Here is a 22,512-nt window from a genome sequence, read left to right as displayed (position 1 = left end):
TGACTGCATCATGTCATTTTCTTTCCTTTTAGTTAAAGTATATCGTTTCCATCTTTTCTGTTTTCTCTGTGCTTATTTATGCTTTGATCTCAAACACAGATGTGTATGGATATATAATAACACCAGTGCTATGGAAGGAGAGTTCCAAATTTGAATATTTATGTAGAGTAGATAATGAAAGTGGGAGTCATCTTGCATGTTTTGTTTTATTTTGATGGGGATTGACATTTTTAGAAAAATTTTTTCCCTATAATTTCAAAAAATCAAGAGAGTTTTACATAAGGATTATCTTGAAAAAAAGTGTTGGCCACTCTGTCAATATTAGAACCCGTGTCTACATAGTGTGATTGTCTGAAGTATTCAACTATAGGGCACACCATTTAGATGGGTATGTGCTCACTTTTTCATCAGCATGCCTTCCACTAGATGCTTCCAATGTTTATACTATTTTCTGTGGGCACTGCATTTTGACACTTCATGTAAAGTAAAATAAAGGGTAAATGAATGAGTGTCTCTCTGTGGAAGTTGAAGCTGTCACTTCTTGACTAGCTACATGTGACTATCCAAGCTCTAAAATTCTTTTGGAATATCATTTCTTCTATTATTTAGCAGGGGAGAAAATTGAATATTAGCATTTATTAAGTCATATAGAATTAGAAATTTAAATTCAGTATCATATCACATAGAACATGCCAAAACAAAGTCTAAATGATCTAATTGCTTCATGTCCCCTATTTGTATTTCTGCTCCCTACTATTACATGGAAAATCAACAGCCAAATGCTTTATAGGTCTGTGTAGCTGTGTGAATTTGCTCACTTGTAGGCTAAATGCTGAAGAAAAATGGAATATGTTTGTACACTTATAGAATGAACTCTCTCCTTATACGAAACAGGCCTGATTTATTCTGTCAATGCAGATCTTTGTCTTCCTAGGAAGATTGTATGAAGAGATTAAAAGATCCATAACAAAATGTCTCGGGTATATCCAGGACCTTAATTTGGGAGTCCTTGCTGTGCTTCTTGCATGGGGAGAGGAAATGTTTCTCTCTTACTTTCTAAGCCACTCCATGCCTCCGCCATACATTATCCTGCTATACTAAAATAAATCCTTGCTAAAACTTAAAAAAGAAAGACCATAATTTGATCATAGCAAAATTTTTCATTTTCTTTGTAGGTGAAAGTAAATAATGATTTTAATTATGAATTTTACAACAGTAGCTGGTCCTATGTAAAACACACATCGTCAGAACACACATCATCTAGTAGGAGCAAGTCCTTCTTTAGATCTTCATCATCTTCTTCACACAGTTATACGTCAAATATCAATGAAAGCTATAGGAAAAAGGTTGGTATGAAACATCAGCTAACTTTCACATTTTACTAGTTTAACTATCGCTAACATTAACACTAGTGCATTTACCAAAGGATCAGCTTTCCTATTTAAATGAAGATAAAAGTATTCATATTGAGAAATAATACAATATATTTCTTTAAAGGTACAATTTTGACTTGTTAATTCTTTTTGACAATATATTTCTACTTTAGTTTTCTCACTGAAGCATTTCATATTAGAAAATCTTAAAAAATAGTATCTTGAATTCTTCTGTTTTTAAAGTATACTACATTTCTCACTCGGAATTAATGATACTATTTTAAGTGTGACATACAGTGCAAAAAAATCCAATGAAGGCTTATATGTGCCTCCTAATGCTAATGCTAGTGTCTTTTTAGAAGATACAGAAAGCTAAAAGATTTTAACACCTTATTTGTTACTTTTGAGATGTCAGAATTTTCATTTGAGTAATTTGACTTATTCTAAAATTCTTTGTTATTTTGAAATACCAATACTTTCATATTGGGAAACCTGACCAGTTGAGATAGATTGCAATAATTGATATATACTTACTAAATTACGATCTGCCCATTTCATCTTATTCTGAAAGTTAGTAGTATGGCTAATAAATCATGCAAGAGATATATAAAGAATACTGATTTTATTTGTTTTACAGCTAGGAACTGATTGTGGAAATATGAGTTGTCAATATATTTATCATTTCTATATTATATTGTTCACATTGTGGTGATTTGTTGTAAGGTTGGTCTGTCACGAGTGTCATTAAAAGATGCTTAGGAAGTATTTAAAGACCCATTATAGTAGTTTAACTTATAAATATCCCGGTAGGGGAGATAAATTATTCAGTTACCTTGCCTGTAAGTCATGGTCAAAAGATGGACCTTAGGGACAAATTATTTTATATAATTATTTGTAAGACTGTTTAACAGTTGATGACATTGATTCTGATTTTTCTAGTTGACGAAGGCATAGCAACTATGGGGTTTTAGAGTGGATATATGAAAGAAATTACTATTGTATCACTCAGACATTATTCTTATTTGGGACTCCAAAGTTCTATGGAAACACCTCATCATGCATAAAAAAAATGTCAGGTTGATGGGAGATGGTGATTAATGCAGAAATGGGATAAAGAACTATTTTCATTATCTTTTTGTCTTTCACCTAAATCTACTTTTACTCTTCTCTCTGCAGAGTTACAAATTGTTGGTTGTTCAGAATGCGGTTGAAGTGGCTCAATTCATTAACAACAATCCAGAATTTTTACAACTTGCTGAACCATTCTGGAAGGAACTCCTCCATCTTCCTTCTCTATATGACTACAGTGCCTACCGAAGATTAATCGACCAGTATGGAACACATTATCTGCAGTCTGGTTCCTTAGGAGGAGAATACAGAGTTCTATTTTATGTGGACTCAGGAAAAATCAAACAAAGTGGTACAGCATTAAAACATTTTATCTAAAAATGTTCAAGTAATTATAAGGGGGAAATAACACATAGGTAACTGAAATTCTTGAGCTTTAAAATTTTATAGAGATTTATACGGCAAAGAAGTCCAAAATTGCAAGAATTCATTACCTGGCTTAAGAAATGTCTGCCTACTTTTGAATAATATCTTGAATTAAACCATTATTATTATTGGTTGTCTCCAAGGTTATTGGATTTTTAAATTCCTTGTAATCTTTCCTATTTTTCAGATTAAATAATATTTCTTAAGGAAAACTAAATGAGTTTATTGATATGGTAGAAATCAAAATATTTTAAAGACTTACTCTGTTTATCTCTGTTCTTATCACTCAGAATTACTTTAAAAATATCTGCTCTGGATATCATCAATTTTCTTATTATCTAATATTTGTAACAAATGATTAAATTTATTGGCTGTCTTCCTCAGGACTGGAGAGTTACATTGATACCCCGAATCCTCAATGTCACCCAGTGAGAAGGGCACTCTGATCTCTTTCCCAAAGATTGGGAGATACTCAGTGCTCTCATGAGACTCTTCCAAAGCCCACAGGTTGTAAGGAAGGTGTTTAAATCCAGTCCTTATTTTCTTCACAGTCAGCTGAATATTTTCCCTATGCTGTGTTGCTGCTGATTTTTGCTAGAATCAGAATATGCCATCATATCAATACTTTGTGGATTTCACATCTGTTCAGATGTTCAATTGGATATCTCAAAGACCTTTTGGACCTTGATAACCAAGTCAAACATTATTCTCCTTCTTCTTTGTCCTGTAGCTGGTGCTCATACTTCCTTCTTCATTCTAACTCATCTCTTTAGGATCTTGCCCTTCAGCAAAGAGTCTGTTAAATCCTTGAAGAAGAGTAAGACTTCTTTGCATGAGATGCAAAAAAGGTATTACAGCTTTTCTTGAGGGTGAACTATAATATTTTTCTGTTTCCACATTGGGTTATTGTTCTTTTTTTTTTTTTTTTTTTGCATTTCTCTGCCAGATAAAATTTAACTAGAATTTGAACTTTTTTTAATTTCACAGATTGAAAATCAGTGCATAAACACAGGTTTTTGTAGCAAAGACAGGCATTATTTCTTCAAAAAATTAATCTAGCACATGGTTTGTTCTAAACTCAGTTTCATTCCCTTGCCCGCATTTTAATACTATTTAAAACAAATGGAAAATATTTTTAAAAAACTCAAATTGGAAAAAATTATTTTTTGAGTAAAAATTTTACTATTGAGCACTTCATGTTTTTCCTAAAGTTCTAATTTAAATATAATCAGAACATCTGGGATATTACTTATGCCCCTAATTGTTCTTAGGAAATATTGATGCTATTCTAATATAGTTACAAAATTACATGAGAAAATATATTTTTATACTTTGTTTTTTATTTTTTACAGTGCTGGAGATTGAGCCCATGGTCTTGTGCATGCTAGGCACACTTTCTGTCACTGAGTATACCATTCTTTATTCTATCTTATTTAAGAAAATGCACTGACAAGCACCTATTAGGTAATGAGAAATTACCATTTTCTAAGGTTATGTGTCATGGGAAGGAGATGTTAGGAACTACAGATGTTAATGATGGAAAGACTGAGTCAGTAGGACTAGGTTTTAGGAATTAATTAGGATAGAATTGATAAATATAAAAGTATGGTGGCTTCCAGCCCACCTACTTGGAGATTCCAAAAGCAGGATTCTAATTTTAATTAATCAATTCTATTTATTTCAGTCTAAGAAGCTGACCTAATGGGTAAAAGATATTCTTTTGATTTCTACTCCCTCTAATGTTTCATGTGGAAATCACTCCTGCCTTCTCCCCTCTCTGGCCAAAGCTAATAGGTAGAACATAATAAAAGCTAAAAGTCTTTTTTTCTGAACTTTGACCTTTTAGAGCACTTGATAATTTACATATTGTGTCACTCTTCTTTAAACAGCTACAATAGCACCCCACCCTCAAAACTGGCTGCATCCCAAAGGAGGTCTTCAGTGATTTCAAAAATTAAACACTACCTCTCTGCATTTTCCCTTCCAGATTTTGGTTCGGTAGAGGAGAAGCAATGTACTGCTTCAGATTTCCATTTTCTCTTCACATCATCAGAGCACAAATGCAAGGAACTGGAAGATGCTTTAAAGTCTGACTCAGGTAAATTAGAAGAGCAATCTGCATTACAAGAGTAATCTCTATCTCACTTATGGTGAATTCTTGGTCTCTAGGAGCTTTCAAAGTGTTAGCAAGTGTTCTGCTTTGTGTGTTTTATCTAGTTTTATGTTTTGGCTTGGTTTTTGAGAAAGTATCTCCCAAAGTTGCCCAGGCTGACCTTGAACCCCAGGGCTCAATCTGTCCTTTTGCCTCAGTCTATCAAGTAGCTGGATGTACAAGTGGGCATCACTGCACTTGACTTATTTTATATTTTTGTCTCTGTTCTCTCATATGTCATTACAGTAAGAATCCTGCAGGTTGGGGAGTTCAACTCTCTCTCTCTCTCTTTTTTTTATTAGTCATTTATTCACATGTGCATATATTGTGTCATTTCTTCCCCCTGCCTCCCTCTCCCCCCATCCCCCTTTTCACCCTTGCCTCCAGGCAGAACCTGTTCTGCTCTTATCTCTAATTTTGTTGAAGAAAAGCCACAAGCATAATAAGGAAGACAAAGCGTTTTTGCTAGTTGAGATAAGGATAGCTATACAGAGAGATTCCTAGCATTGCTTCCATGTACAAATGTGTTACAACCCAAGTTGATTCATCTCTAACTGATCTTTACACTGGTTCCTGATCCCCTTCTCATGTTAACTTCTTTCGCTTTAAGGTTTCTGTATTAGTTCCTCTGGAGTGGGGACATCGACCGCTTTCATGTTTTGGGTTTTCTACCTATTCCTATATCTCCCTTATGTGCTCTCCCCTTGTCATGTGATCCAAGTCCAATCACATTGCTGTATTTGCCCTAGATCTAAAGTTCACATATGAGGGAGAACATACGATTTTTGGTCTTCTGAGCCTGGATAACCTCACTCAGAATGATGTTCTCCAGTTCCATCCATTTACTTGCGAATGATAAGATTTCATTCTCCTTCATGGCTGAGTAGAATTCCATTGTGTACAAGTACCACATTTTCTTAATCCATTCGTCAGTAGTGGGGCATCTTGGCTGTTTCCATAACTTGGCTATTGTGAATAGTGCTGCAATAAACATGGGTGTGCAGGTGCCTCTGGAGTAACCTGTGTCACAGTCTTTTGGGTATATCCCCAGGAGTGGGATTACTAGATCATATGGCATATGTTTAGATTTTTAAGAAGCCTCCACATTTTTTTCCAGAGTGGTTGCACCGGCTTGCATTCCCACCAGCAGTGGATTAGGGTTCCTTTTTCTCCACATCCTTGCCAACACATGTTGGTGGTGGTGTTTTTGATGATGGCTATTCTAAAGGGTGAGATGGAGTCTTAGTGTGGTTTTGACTTGCATTTCCTTTATGGCTAGAGATGGTGAGCATTTTTTCATGTGCTTTTTTGGCCATTTGAATTTCTTCTTTTGAGAAAGTTCTGTTTGGTTCAGTTGCCCATTTCTTAATTGGTTCATTGATTTTAGGAGAGTTCAGTTTCTTAAGTTCCCTGTATATTGTGGTTATCAGTCCTTTGTCTGATGTATAGTTGGCAAATATTTTCTCCCACTCTGTGAGTGCTCTCTTCAGTTTAGAGACCATTTCTTTTGCTGTGCAGAAGATTTTTAATTTTATGAAGTCCCATTTGTCCATCCTTTCTCTTAGTTGATGAGCTGCTGAGGTTCTATTGAGGAAGTCCTTGCCTATACTTATTAGTTCCAGAGTGTTTCCTGCTCCTTCCTGTACTAACTTCAGAGCTTAGGGTCTGATATTAAGGTCCTTGATCCATTTGGAGTTGATACTAGTACAGGGTGATAGACATGGATCTAGTTTCAGTTTTTTGCAGGCAGATAACCACTTTTCCCAGCAACATTTGTTGAAGAAACTGTCTTTTCTCCATCGTATATTTTTGGCTCCTTTGTCAAAGACAAGTTGGTTATAGTTGTGTGGCTTCATATCTGGGTCCTCTGTTCTGTTCCGCTGGTCTTCATGTCTGTTTTTGTGCCAGTACCATGCTGTTTTTTTAAACTCTCTTTTGTATTGTGAATACCTTCTTAGTGTATTACCACCTTCCTTTAGTGCACAAAAGTGAAAATATCAGTAGAAAGTTTAGTTATATTCTGTGAAAAGAACACTTGGTGCATTTAAGGCTTTTGCTGAGTGAGGGTAAGGAAGGTATTATGTTAATCTTTGTGTGATTGAAGTGGAAACTGGAAAGGTTAGCCGATCTAGACTCCAGGTACCATGTTACAGAGTTTGGATTTCATTCCGATGGCAATTGGGTGGCATGAAAAGATTTAATATGTGGAATAATTAAGTGAAAGGTTATATAGAAAAAATTGTAGAGAAAGAAGAGAGGTGGAGAAGGGATCGTCTGTTAAGGTAAGAAACAGAGGAGATGGAATGTAATGAAGGAGAGAAGTCAATAGTGAAATGCTACAAAGAAGTCAAGTAAGATAATGACTGAAAAATGTTTGTTGCATTTGATTTACTTGCCATAAAAGGAAGAGATTTTGTTGCATGGTAAGAATGGAAATGAGACTTTAGTGTACTCGGGCAAGGTCATGAACTGGGCATTATTAGAGTTTAAGTCCTCTTAGAGTGATAGCAGAAACTGGGGTGAAGACTGATGTAGGTGCCACGGTGGTCAGTGGGGAAGCAGGCATTCTTGGGATATTGTAGATGACTGCAAGATGGAGGAAATCAGAGTAGTAAAGCCAGGTTTATGTATCCATTCACTTACTTCCTTCATCAACTACTTATGGAGTCTACAGTTTGTGCCATGAATTATTCTGGCACCCAGGATGTAACAATGAACATACCAGAGAAAGTCCTGATCATCATGAAATTGACATGACAAAGGAGAAGAAACTTTTGAATTAAAGGGAAAATAATATTTTGGACACAGGAATTGGAAATAGAAATTTGACAACAGTAGTCTGCTGTTTTTGCAATTCAAAGCTGCTCACTTGTTTTATTTTGTGTTTAATATACACGTAGCACTTACCACGTGTCCAGTACAATTCTAAGTGATTTACAAAAACTAGCCAATATGCTCCTCCTACGTAAGAGTCATGTATTACTCTATTCCCATTTTACAGACAGGGACACTAAGGCACAACGAGGTTGCCCAAGATCCAGCTAGTAAGCATCAGACATGAGATGCAAATGTATGAAATCTGACTTCACAATCTGGGCTCTTCACTGCTGCATTTCCTTATCTAGAGGAAAAGGGTTAGCTCAAGCAGAGGACTCATTGGAGTGTGGAGAGGGAGGCTACAGGCTTAAAAATAACATATACACTGATTTCTTAGAATCTGTAGTTTTTCGATAGGTATGCCAGTTAAGGCAATGTTTCTCCAACTTTAGTATGCATGAGGATCACCTGGGGAAGCCTGTTAAAATGTTGATTCCTGGCTTATTTTCTCACATGTTCTTGCTTAGGTCTTGGTTGGGGCTCAGAAATCTGCAGGCAAACCATATGGTTGTGATTCATTAGCTCAGGGCCTGGTCTGTGTGGTACACTGCATTAAAAGGGTGACTATTTGCATATCAAAAACATAACTAACAATGAAGACAAGAAACCACTCAGGTAATTTATTAAAAATGTCAAGCTTTCATAATTTCTCATTATAAAAATGCAATGTGCTCATTTTGTGAAATTGAAAAATTTGAACAGTTACAAGACAGGAAATGGAAATCACTCAAAATTTGATCTGTAAGATTAGGAATTTCTAGTCATGACCTGTGTAAGAACCAATTATAAATGGAGATAAAAATATTTCTGAAATTATTAGGCACAAAAAATGGAAAAAAGAATTCAATTAGCATTAAACTTTCAGAACACTTTTCATGTGTCAGGTAATGTATTCCTGTTAATTAATAGCTCTTTTTTTGGTTTTGTTTTATTCATATACCAGATACAAGACTGTTTTCTCTCCAATATTTTATTACAAAAATTTTCAAACTTACAGAAAAGCTGGAAGAACATAGTAATTAATAACTATATACCCATCTCCTATATATAACAACTATTATTTTGATATTTTGCTATATGTATCTACATATAACTTTTTTAATATTGACTGATTATATAGCAATATACAAATATCATATACTTAAAGTACTTACAGCCCAGTGCCAGTGGCTCACACTTGGGAGGCAGAGATCAGGAGAATCGAATCGGGGTTTGAAGCTAGCCTGGGCAAATAGTTTGTGAGACCCATCTCAAGAAAACCCATCACAAAAAAGGGATGGTGGAGTGAATCAAGGTGTAGGCCCTGAGTTCAAACCCCAGTACCACAAAAAAAAAAAAAAAGATGAAATGCTTATATAGTATTTGCTAAACCATTTAAAAGTAAATTTCAGACATCATGATACTTCATCTTTAAATTATGCATGTATCTTGTAAGGAGGACCTTCTGCAAAATGTGATACTTGTATTACACCAAGAATCTTACTTTTTAGAAGTGGTTTTTTTAGGTTCATAGCACAATTGAGAGAAAAATACAGAGATTTGCCATATGCTCCCTGCCTCCTTCATACATACAAAGCATCCTTCACTATCCATATCCCCACCAGAGTGGAACATTTATTAAAATTGATTAACCTATATCACTCAACCCCAGTTTACATTGGGATTTGCTTGTAGTGTTGCACATTATACAGGTTTTAACAAATATCTACCATTGCAGTGTTCTACAGAATAGTTTCAGTGCCCTAAAAATCCTCTGTGCTCTGCCCCTTCATACCCCTCCCCCCAACCCATCACCACTCATCCTTTTACTGTCTCCATGACTTTGCTTTTCTCAAAATGCCATACTATTTGATGGAGTTTTAAAAATACAGGACAGACTTCACTTTTATATTCTCATTTTCATTTTATTTGTGCACTCTGACTTATTTTACTTATTTTCTCCTGTGTAGGAACCCAGAGCAATGTGATACGAGGAGACCCATGGGTCAGAGGAGGGGGATCGGGCTTCATAGCTGGGCTTAGTTTCCTAGAGCTGGACAATCCTGCTGGAAACAAAAGGCGATATTCTGCTTGGGCAGACTCTGTGACTAATCTTCCTCAAGTCATAAAACAAAAGGTATGTGATGCTCTGTTTAAAGCAGTAGGAAGCAGTCATGTTTATTTTCATTGGGAAAATGTGATTAAATCAAGGTGGTTAAACAGAGCTGGCTATAATTAGCATTTTCTGAATCCCATTTATATTTTTTATAGTAAAATGAATGCATACATAATAGTACGAAACAGGACGTGCATTATTGAGTATGTACACATTTCACTTGTCTTATAAATCCCAGGAGAACTAATGAAGAATTAATGCATTTTTAACTTGTGACCTAAATTTAATTGCATTTTCTTTGGTTACTAATTCAGAAAAGTTACAGATTTTTACAAGAGGAAGGCATTTAGACTTTTCTGTTGTTACATCTGTCAGATCACCAGTGAGAGGAGGAGGGGGAAGGGAAAGGGTGATGGGAGATGAATAAAACAAACAATGAGCTATGCAAAATGACACAACAAAGATGAAAGGGCTTATGGAAAAACGGGGTTTGAGAGACAACATTCAAAAACATCAGCTGCTCCAGGTGTGATGGGGCATACCTGTAATTTCAGTATTTGCAAGGCAGAGATAGGAGGATAACAAGCTCAAGGCCAGCCTGAGCTACATGGGAAGTTTAAGGCCGGTTAAGTTTCACAGTGAGTTTGTGTCTCAAATAACAACAACTAAAAAAAAAAAAAAAAAGAAGAAGAAAGAAAAGACAGTTGTGATGCTTATTTGCAAAAAGGTAGACTGATAAAAACAGTAGCATGGTTTTATTCATGTTAAATTATAAGAAATGCATTCATGGGAAAATAAATGTGGCATATTGTCTAGAAAAAGGCCTGAAGCTTGCTGGATGCTGAAAGGGTTACAGCTAGTGAGTTAACATGAAGTGGAAGGGATCAGAAATCTGATGGATAGTTGTAACACCAGATGGATTGGTGTAGTTTATAAAATAAGCAGTGAACTGAAGTAGATCTTTGAGGCATGTATGTGCATGTGTTTTTGTGTCTTCCTGTGTGGATTGGTTTGGCTTCATGAAGTTTTCTATGGTCAGCATGTGTTTCTTGTAGATAAATTTTACATAAGAAAATGCAAAATTTGTGATATGCTCATGTTGTTCCCTAATATGTCAATCTCCATGAGACAAATCTACATTTTCAAAACAAACGTTATAGCAGAACTGATTTTATGATCTATTCCCTGCACGGGAGTTGAACAGTGTCCCTGGCAAAGCCTAACTTTAACAATTAAGAGACTTATTTGCATTTTATATACTGAAAACCCAAAACCCAAACCAAAACAAAACTGAACTAGCTTATCAAGTACCCTCTTACCATTGCACTGCACTTGAATCCATATAAGCATGAATGGAGGCTGAGTTTTTCCTGGAAACTTTTTTTTTTGGTGGGCTGGTGTTTGAACACAGGGCTTTGCGCTTGCAAAGGAGATGCTCTACTGCTTGAGCTACATCTGTAGTCCATTTTTCTCTGTTTATCTTGGAAATGGGGGATCTTACAAACTATTTGCCTATGTTGGCAAATAGCTGGATTACAAGCATGTAATCCTACAACAACAGCCTTGTTGGTGTTGTTTGAAAAATGGTCTTACTATGTAGCTCAGGCTGGCCTGGATGTCATGATCCTCCTGTGTCAGCCTCCAAGTCCTGGGATTACAGCCATGAAGCACCACAAGGGACATTCCTGGAAATTCTTATCTTAAGGTGCTATCATTAAGATTCAAAATGGCCTACATTCTCTAGAAATCCAAAATTGTTGATAGGGAGGAAACAAAGCTTCCTTCATAGACTCAATTATATACTTTCTTAAACAGGACTGTAAACTACCATAATGCCAATTTATTAGCTGGGCAAGAAAACATCAGAAAAGGATAGACAATTTATGGCCAACCTACTCAGAAGGGGCTGGCTCCCAAGAGTGGATGATGCATGTCTCTTTCCAGTTCTGTGCTTAGTGACATTATGGTGGCAGCCTGAAATTGGCCTTGATGACAGTACACTGCAGAAATTGGCAATGTTACGAAACAGAGTCTTCTATTTGCTCCTGGGAGAGCACATCTGTGATTTCAAGGTTGCTTTTCTTCTGAAATATCCAGCATAGAGTAATAATATCTGCCTGTGTTAAATTTCTCCAGGACAGAGTCCAGGGTCTCCACTGAAAATATGTTAACTCTCTCAGAGTCAGAAAATTTATTCTGAGTTTAAAAGCACTTGCTTCTTTGTGTAATTTAAGTGCATTTCCTTTTTTCTTCTGTCCTCCACAAGGATGATATTATCTTCAAAATAATCTTCCATTAACTAAAAAAACAAATGTTGTGGGTTTTTTGTTGCTTTTTAATTTTATTCATGTACACAAGATAGGAAAAATATTCCTCCTCTATCTAATTTTCCCTAGGTCTTTGTTGATTTTGTTACAAAGACAGTGAATTGCTTTCTTTTTTTATTCAACCAAGAAACAATTGTACATTGGTACCCTCTTATCTACAGTTTCAGATCAACTGTGGCTGAAAATATTGAATGGAAAATTCCAGAAATAAATAATTCATAAGTTTAAAATAACTTTTATTATAGTTGTCCTATTTATTATAATTGCTTTGTTTTATTATTATTGATTTTAATCTCTTACTGTGCCTAATTCATAAATAAAACTTTTTAATATATATATATAGAGAGAAAAAAAGCCATATTATATATAGGATTTGGTACTGTGACTTCTGGCTTCCACTTGGGAGGGGTCCTGGGACAATCCCCATCATGGACTGGGTGCGGGGTACTGTAATAAACATAAGAGTGGCTTTTGATTTTGTTCCAATGGGAATTGTGCCTACATGTGAAAAGAAACATTCTCATCTAACTCTCTGAGCACTACCACGTTTTTCTTTACTTGTGTAGCTGACACCTTTATATGAGCTGGTAAAGGAAGTACCTTGTGCCTCTGTGAAAAGATTGTACCTGAAACGGGCTCTTGAGGAGTATCTGGATGAATTTGACCCCTGCCATTGCCGGCCTTGCCAAAACGGTGGCGTGGCCACTGTTGGGAGGACTCAGTGTCAGTGCCATTGCAAACCGTACACATTTGGTGTTGCATGTGAGCAAGGAGTCCTTGTAGGGAACCAAGCAGGTCAGTGTGCTGAATTTTCTTAAGTCATGATGGACACATTGGGGCCTGGCCCCTGAAATGTGCTACTTTGCCAGTGAAGGAATAAAGTTTCATTTGAACTTAAAATTTCTTTCCCTTTTCCATCTTCATATTATCTCTACTACAGTTAAGTCTTCTTGCTGTCTTTCTTTTTACACATCTGAATTAATACCTCCACTGTGGCTTCCGTTCCCCATTCTCTGTTAGAATAAAATTTGGTTTAAATATCTTCCATCTTTTCATATTTACCTCAATAAGTTTTTGTTATAACAGAGGTTTATGGAGCTTGTGTTTGTATCCCCTTTAAGACAGCAAGATCTCTGAAACATTTTGACTATTTTGCATTACATACCATAACCATTCATAAACATTTGTTGAACATATGTCGTGTGCTCAACAGTACACACGATGTGTCAAGTACCGAGCTATGTGTAGTTGACTTTATGAGTAGACAATGTATGACTACAATGTATACATATTTGTGCTTATGCTTACATGTACTTATATGTCTCCTCTAGAAAGCTCACTCTTTAAGGTCAGGGCTATTTGATTCCTGTTTTTATTCCCAGAGCCCAACATATGGCTTGATTCATAAAGGTCACTAAATAAATGTTTGCTCAATGAATAAATACATTACTGAATGATGATTGCTTATAGATAGATAACTATCCTTGCCCCAAATTTCTGCTTTTGGCCTGTTCTAGTACATTGAAATTCTATCGCTGTGATTCATGCTTTGGATTTACATCTTTGCATTACATATGTTAGTGAAATTCTTGCAATACTATCTTAAATATGTTGATTATTTGATAACTGTTTCAAAGTACATTCATGTACATTATATAAGTTATTTACTTCTCATGACAGTGAACCAATGTAAGCAATCCAATGCATATGCTTGCATTTCCAGTTGTCTGTTAAAATGGAAGCACTAGCCCTGCTGGTAGGACTGGGGTAGCAATCACAGCATATTAAACTGTTATTACCCCTGACTAATATACTTAGGGTACTACTTTATTAATCAGTTCTAATTGTGTAAATGTAAGGAAAGTCTTGGGAAATGTGCAAATTTTAGTTTTAGTATGTGTGACACTGAGCAGTGGATATGGAGTGAAAGAAAGAGGAATGTGGTCACGTACAGCAGAAGTACTCAAGGAGCAGTAACTATACCCATGTACTGACAGGTACAATGCTTTGGGAGACTGATTACTGAGGTCACTGCCTTACTAGGAAAGCAAGGCTCTTAGAATATGATACAAGTTCCCTCTGCCTTCTGCAAGGTATAGGATCAGGGAAAATAACAGAACTGTGAATCTTAAATAGGTTCTGAGGTAGAAAGTGGCCAGGGTCGATGAGTACATTGAAGGAGCATGTTGAATGGAGGTAAAACTGAAAGGAGGTAAAGCAGTTCTTCTACTTACGCATTTCTTCATTTTGTATGGTGCCAGTCTGGGATGCCTGAGATTTGAAGACTGAGAGGACCCAGTAGTTTATGTTGCCTTCATGCCAAGACAATGCTTTAGCTATAGGAACCAGTTGCCTTACTGAGAGACTGTGCGTTGAGGAAAGAGTCTGAATTCATACAGCAGACAGAGTTGTCCTTGGCTCTTGCCATTACATCACTGAGCATGGCATTTAACCACTTTGTCTTAGATTCTAAGACAAAAATCTATTAAGTGGAACTGGTAATACCTCCTGCTCACATTGGTTCATTGTCATGGGAAATAAATAACTTATACAGTGTACATGAATGTGCTTTGAAACAGTTGTAAAATAATCAACACATTTAAGATAGTATTGCAAGAATTTCACTCATGCAGCCTTAATACTGACATTCCAAGTTAGGGAGTAGAGCCGTTCTGGCTGTTGAAGAAAACTTCAGTAAACAGAGTAAAGGCAATCAGTTCCCAGAATTGTCTGTTCCTTCCCTGTAAACTCTAATCTCTGAAGTCTTCCGTCCTAGAATTTACTGAAGACCCTTTCTCTTATCTTATAGGAGGGTTTGATGGAAGTTGGAGTTGCTGGTCCTCTTGGGGTCCTTGTGTTCAGGGGAAGAAAACAAGGAGCCGAGAGTGTAATAACCCACCTCCCAGTGGGGGAGGAAAGGCCTGCGTTGGAGAAAAAACGGAAAGCAGGCAATGTGATGATGAGGAGCTGGAGCATTTGCGGTAATGAAGACTAGAGCTCTTAGATAGAGCACAGTGCCCTTTGCAATAAGCATGGAGTACATTATGGCTGCTATAGAACGATCTATAAATTAAATGTTGATTTTTTTGATCCAATTTATTTTTATTTACTTAAAAGTTTTTATTTGTATAAATTAATTGAATAAAGGGTGATATTTACGACATTCATATAATGCTCTTTGATCACATTTACCCCTTCTGTATTACCCTTTCTTAACTGCCCTTCCTCCTCTGCCTTCCTATTTAACAGTTTTTGGTGGCTTTCATTGTGCTATTTTCATACATATATAAAAATAATGTACTATAATAATACTCACACTCTGCCTCCCTCTTTTCTTTCCTCCACCTGTTGTTCCCTCCACCCAAAAGAAAAACAGTTCTACTTTTACAATCATGTCATATTCAGTGACTGCTTTGCCCTTACCACTGGAGCCAGCAAAGGAAGGAGACACATGGTAGCCAACTTGTTCTTCTGTGCTTCTGTTTTTCCTGACACCAGTGTTACCCAGGGATGGATAACTAAGAGTAGCTCAGCTGAGGGCATCTGAGAAGCAGCTTTGGCATCAAGCAGGTCTGCCACCTTCTTGCTGTGTGATCTTGGGCAAGTTCCTTGCCATACTCCTAAAAGTAGTATAATAGAAGTAGAATAATAATAATAAGATGTCAGTTATAAGACATTGAAAGAAATAAGTGAGGTTAAGCACACAAAGTGATTAGATTAGTACAATGCCTAACACCATAGTAAGCATTTTGAGAAATGTATATAATGTAATAACTTTAAAAATATACTACTTTCTCTTATTTACTTATTCTCTAGGTTAAGCACAAAGTCAGATGCTTGAGATGTATAATATTGTGACTGACTGGCCCGGTGGCCATCTGGCACTAATTTCACATTTGCAAGGACCTTACAAAAGCTATCAAAAAGTGCTTAGTTGGTCAAATCATACTCTGGGTCAGAAATATTTATGCTATGTCCCATTGTCTTACATTGTACTTATTAACCACTTCATATTAGAAGCTTGGCAGAAAGTTCAGTAGGATAACTTGAAGGTCATGTGAGGAAAAGATGCAAGGTGCTTGGGTATGTGGTAGAAGGTTAGAGAGAGGGGTGCCTTGCTCCTTGGTCTTCTATCCCTTGTAATCTGACAATGACCAATATCGCTTGACTAAGGGACACGTAATTTGGGAGGATGAGATTCTGAGAGGATTCCTTCCTAAGCCTATGAAAACTTCCTTTCATCCAAGAATATGATACCAGCTATATAAATTTCAGAAAAAATGTAGACACTTTGACTCCCTATTCTTCCCTATTGCCTCATAAGAAGTGGAAAGAGCCCAATTGCCTGGACATGAAGCTAGCCCTGGTATTTATTATTCAGAACCTTGGACAAGTTATTCAAGCTATCTGTGCCTTCGTCTCATAGTGTTGCTATAAGTATGAATTGAGCTAATGCACTTGTGCAAAACAACTGCTTGTCACATCGTAAATGCTTGAGAAGAGGTAGTTATTATAATTTTGTGTCACTCTCTCTTGGGATCACCAACTCTGATTACTTTATTTTCAATACAGAATTAATTCTGTGTTAAAGGAATACCAAAACTCAACAGCAAGAGAAAAAGTAGGTGTTGAGACAGGTGAACTCTAGAAACCATATAATGTAGGTGTGTTGCCAAAGACTTTATTGTTCTTTTTCGCTGTTTGTTTTTCATACCACTGATCTTATAGCTGTTTAAATCACTGTCTTTTGGTAGGTTAAGTTTATGTTTGAGTTTTCTACCACAGGATGTGATCACATACTTGATTTTGAGAATGATAAAAACATAACATCAATATACTTATGCTTTCTATTTACATACCTTCAGATGCAAAGAAAAATTCAATGTAGTACAAAGTATTTGTTAAACTGTGGAACCAATCACCTTTTTATTTCTCTTTCAGATTACTTGAACCACATTGCTTTCCATTGTCTTTGACTCCAAAAGAATTTTGTTCATCACCTCCTGCCTTGAAAGATGGATTTTTTCAAGTTAGTTATAAAAGATATTTTGTACATTTATAATATTCCAAATTCTACATGTTTACTTGACCATAATGTATTCCTTCTTCCATGGTGAAATAGTATGAAAATATTAATAATATTCAAATATTATGTGTATTTTAGTTCTCATGGTAAAGGTTTTAGATTGTGACTTTTCTTTTTTGGCCCAAGGGGATTCAAATTTTGTAGAAGGCAGTGTGCTTTCTACGGTATGGGAAATCAGTGTGGCCACCCACCGAATTAGAAGAACTTTCCTTATTCTTGTCATTGAAAAAAATCTTTTTATAAAAATAAATGTGGGCTTGTGATGAAGTACTGGTTTTATTTCAGAAGTCAATAAATAAGACATTTAGCTAGTGTCTGATGAGATATAGTTAATTATACTTTTGGGAAATTTTTAGAAAGGGATGCTAGTTACCTGCCATTTGCCATTGTAAGGACTTTACTTGAATTTGGGGCTACCTTAGATGGTGCTATTCTTAGTCTTTCTTATGATGAGTCCTTGGCTCCAAATCCCAGTGAAGCATCTTCATGGCTCAGGTAGAAGATAGTGTGATACTGTTCATCATGATGCTTCAATGCTGCCAGCTTTACTTTCTTCATGAAGGATTTTCCTTCTCAAATTCTGTGACCTTGAATATATAATCACTGAGAGTTTGCTAAAGTTTCTCCAAATGTAGTACTGTTGAGGAAAGGAAGAAGAAGAAGAAAAGGGAGAGGGAGAGGGAGAGAGAGGAAGAGAGAAAGAAAGGGAACATGAATCATAGGAACCTAGCTTTTCTAATGTTCATGCTATCCCACTAGTTACCATGATCCATATGGTCCATGGAGTTCCTGAATGAAAAATGCTCAGAAAATAAGGCCAAGAAAACTCATACACCTTAGCAAACCATGAAGCTATTGTTACCCCAGGGCATGGGGTACCCTTTTAGAAGCCAGGGTTTCCAAACAGTGCCCCACAGACTGAATTCATAGACAGCAGCTCACAGAGCTTAAAAATAGAGAGTTTGCTATCTGTCCACTCTTTTCTAATTCAGTAGGATTGGGGTATAGCCTGGGAGTCTATTTTTAATTGCTACAAGTGATTCTAATATACAGCCAAGTTTGGAGAGTGTTAAGTTAAACTTTCCCATATAGAAGTTTCACTTACAAGGTAGAAGAAGGTATAGAAGCTAGAATCAAAGATGGACATGTGACCTTCCCTATTTTCTTAAAGCTTTACTTTAGTTTGGGCCTCCTATTTCCTACTGACTGCTATGATGGAGCCAGATTGAGCTAGGAGTAGTAAGACTGGCACTGAGAAGGAGACACCAGAAAATTTTGCTGTAATTCCTACGGCAGAGTTGATGTAGGTACCAGCTCCAAGTCCCTCCAACTTGCCCCCACAAGGCCTGAGTTTCATCAGTAAACCACTAGGTAGCAGAGAATTAGAAGGTGAGGAAAAAAACCAAGAGGGACCCCAAAAGATCACAATTATTCCCTCACAAGTTCATACTTTAACTTCTTTGCTTCACCATGAAAGCTTAACTCCTGGCATTAAGGGTTAATGCAAAGTCCTTGAATCTGATCCACTCACAGCAATATTTCCATTCTTATAGAGTGGAGTAAGAACATGGGATGGGAGAAGACCAACATTATGTTCCCTTAAAAGGTCATCCATGAGCAATGTAAACTGTCATGAAGGTGTTGACAGGATTTAAGTATTTCTGTATGCTTATGCTGGCATTTATTATGCAACACAATGAAAAGCAAATAATGCCTTTATATAAAGAATTGATGGACAAAGACACTTCCAAGACATATGGTAATCTACCTTTTCCTAAAAGTGTACAGGAAAGAAGTTGCTTAAAAAAGTGTCCACTATAACAATCTTAGTAAAATGCTTAGTACAGCACTTGATATTTTAAGAGCAATCAGTATATTATTGTGAGTTGGCATTAATGGCTTTGTTTCAGTTAGTGATGGTACTAGTGTTATCAAATAGGACTACACAGGAAAAATGTTTTATAGGCAATTTTCTAAATCAATTGTTTGAATGTAGGTTGCCTAATGATTAAAATATTTACAGGACAAATGAAACTAAAGAAACATTCTATTAATGCAAAATAGACAAAATATACCATTCTCCTTTTTAAAATTTTTGTTTAGAATGAAGGTGCCATGTTTCCTGTTGGGAAAAACATAGTATACACTTGCAACGAAGGATACTTTCTTATTGGAGACCCTGTTGCCAGATGTGGAGAAGATTTACAGTGGCTTGTTGGAGAAATGCATTGTGAGAGTGAGTGGCTGTGGTTGTAGTATGTAACTTCAGATGAGAGAATAATGTGGAAAAAAATGAACCGAGAGAAATAACCACTCATGTTAAACCCAATAACATGGGGCAGATAACCATATATCTCATGGCTTGATCTCTTTTTCCTGAAAGGCTGATAGGATACCATCCTAGTTTCAGGAGTAATTCAAATAAGGCTTCAGTTCTCTCTCATTGATAATATTCATTTCAGTAAGGTCAATTGTATTGTAATATTAACATTCTGGGTACAAATTAGAATAAGCCAGGGAGCTTTCAGGCTAAGATAATCAGCATATTATTTAGACTTCAATACTAGGGTTGATTAACTTAGTAATCCATCTACTTCCTTAAATATTTTATACACTAATCTGTTCAGATGTAGGCATGTGAATAAGAGTGTCTGCGTATTGTACTACCTTACATCTATTCTTTGGCTTCCATCTTCCATTTCAGTTTGTTTTTATTTTTCCACTTTACCTTCATTAGTTTTTGTTACTGTGAAGTTGTTGAGTTTTAGAAGAATCATGTTGTCTTGTTTTTTCATATTTTTCGCACAACTGAGGCCAAGTTGTTGGTTGGAGGTTTTAATCACTCCTAGTCTTTCTGCTGAAATAGTCTCAATGTTCAGGCCAAAAAGTGGACTGGCCAGATTGAGGGGCTATTTCTCACCATGACAGTGAGATTTTAGCTTACTAACCAAGCATTTGCCCATGTATTCAGAGCACTGAGCCTGATCCCCAACACTGCTCAGATTGAGGTAAACTAGCTTAGAGTCTCTTGTAGAAATTGGTTTTCCTCTCTGGTTTGCTGTTACTACAGAAGCTTCCCTTTGTGTACTGGGAGCTGCTGTTGGCTGCAGGGTACTTTACAGCCTATGGGCTGGCCCCCAAGTTTGTATCCCCAGGGTTAGCAAGCATGCAAGACTAGGGGTGCTTCCTCATATGTGTTAGAAAGTTGGAAGAGTAAACATAGCATTGAGTTCTGCACCTGCTGGGGAAGAACTGAGGAACCTAGTTGCTTTGCCTGCTGGTCTTAATGTTTACAGACCCTGTCTAACAGTTCACCTCCCTGTGGGGAAGAAGAGGCTGTGGAAGTCTTGTGATTCAAAGGGTCTAGACTCAGGGCTCTCAGTCCTGCTTGTCATCAAACCACATGCCAGGATACTGCTCATGAAGGTGAGTCTCAGTGCTTTCACACCCCACCAATTTACCTCCCTTTGTGGGGAAGGCAGCTGTGGAAGTCACAAGATTCAGTGAGTCTGGGCTTGAGGACCTCAGAATGGACTAACAGCTAACACATGTAGGGATGTAGTTCCCTGTGGCAGACCTCAGTGCTTTCAGACCCTGCCTAGTGGTTTACCTCCCTATTTGGGGGAGGAGACTGTGGAAAACATATGATTTGGCATGCCTGGTTGGGGGCTATTAGATCTCCCTTTGTAGCGAACACACACTGGGATGCAGCTCCCAAGGGGCTTGTCTCAGTGCTCTCAGGCTTTGTCTGACAGTTCATCTCCCTGTGGGAGTGCGAGGGAGGAGGCTATGTGGGTCTCATGTGATTCAGAGTCTGGGCTCAGGGCCCTTACCCACCTAGCAGCCAACATGGGCAGCCAGGAGGCCAAATCCTATGTCAGCCATAGGTTCTGTACTTTGCTTCCATCTTGACTCTCAGGTGATGGGACTTGCTCATGGCCAGGTAGGAAGGGGCCTCTGATCACCTCAGATCATAGCTGCCAGATCTCCTTGCTGCTTGAACTTCTCTGTGGACCCACATCAGAACCTCTCTTTCTCTATGACAACCTCTTGTGGCTGTGTCTTACTCAGAAACAGTGGTAAGACTCCCTGAGATATGATTGTTCCTTGTTTTCAAGTTCCCAAAGTATCTCAAGTTTCAAACAATAGGTTCTCTTTCAAGATGGCTCTTGCTAAAGCTCTCCATGATAAGGGGGATTGACAGAATGTCTGGGGAAGGCTTGTCTTCCACACAGGAACAGTCATTGCCATTCTGTCACTAGGGCTTTCTGGATTACCTTGTGAATGCATCTTTGGCTTCCTCTACCCCTTCTAAGGAGCTGGGGACAGGCTTAGAACTATGTGTTACTTTTCTCTTTTCCTCAGTTTCTCTGTACTTTTCTGCTCACCTGACACTTCTTTTGTGATTCCTGATGCTCTTTCTCTCTTTCTATCTTCAGTAGTCTCTCCTATATTACTGACTCTTCTCATTCATGGAGTCAAAGTGGTGGACACTTTTAATTTGCCATTTTGCCCCTGTGGCGAAGTTGGAATAAAAATTTGTTCAGTTGATGAATAGATAAAGCTATAGGGATATATTTTTCCAAAATCAGTTTGTCTATTCTATATGAGGAATCTCTAGTGCACACATGCACATTTTCTTACTTGGAATTATATCCATTGGTGACATTTCTGAATCATTGGGTATGAATAATTTTATTTAGACTTAGTCAATCCTATCCATCTTTCATGTGCTTGTACCAATGTATATCCCTATCAGAGTCTGAGACAAAAATATAATATATACAAAATATACCACAAATAAATATATATTTATATTTTTTATATATAAAACATTCTTTGTTTTCCATTTTTTCATTCTGAATATCTTCCATTGATTTATCTTTCAGCTTATGAATTCTCTGCTTTAATTGTGACAATCTTTTAATAATTCTATTGGATTGGGAATTTCGTAAGTTTCATTTTTTAAATTCTAGATATTGCATTTTCCTGCTTTTTAAATACTTTGTAATTCTTCATTGAAATCCTCTGTCTTGTAATTTAGTTTCTTAACTATATCTTTGCAGTTGTTTCAAGTTCCATATTTGATTTCATTACCTAGCTCTCCT

General features: G+C 36.8%; 1 protein-coding gene across 2 annotated transcripts in view; it reads left to right on the top strand.

Annotated features, from left to right (window-relative positions):
- The window catches only part of C7 (complement C7), a 62,109-nt gene that overhangs the window by 20,739 nt on the left and 18,858 nt on the right, over positions 1-22,512 (top strand). Inside the window, exons 7-14 of one of the 2 annotated variants that reach the window (XM_074077549.1) lie at positions 1,176-1,346; positions 2,550-2,793; positions 4,855-4,965; positions 9,846-10,012; positions 12,885-13,113; positions 15,128-15,299; positions 17,260-17,347; positions 19,508-19,640. In XM_074077549.1, the coding sequence (XP_073933650.1) occupies positions 1,176-1,346; positions 2,550-2,793; positions 4,855-4,965; positions 9,846-10,012; positions 12,885-13,113; positions 15,128-15,299; positions 17,260-17,347; positions 19,508-19,640 (1,315 nt within the window). The remainder of the gene's footprint in view (positions 1-1,175; positions 1,347-2,549; positions 2,794-4,854; positions 4,966-9,845; positions 10,013-12,884; positions 13,114-15,127; positions 15,300-17,259; positions 17,348-19,507; positions 19,641-22,512) is intronic. The other variant, XM_074077550.1, reaches the window with a different exon arrangement.

This window comes from Castor canadensis, chromosome 6 (genome assembly GCF_047511655.1).
Source record: "Castor canadensis chromosome 6, mCasCan1.hap1v2, whole genome shotgun sequence".
Lineage (NCBI taxonomy): Eukaryota > Metazoa > Chordata > Mammalia > Rodentia > Castoridae > Castor > Castor canadensis.
This window is presented reverse-complemented; position numbering and strand designations above follow the sequence as displayed.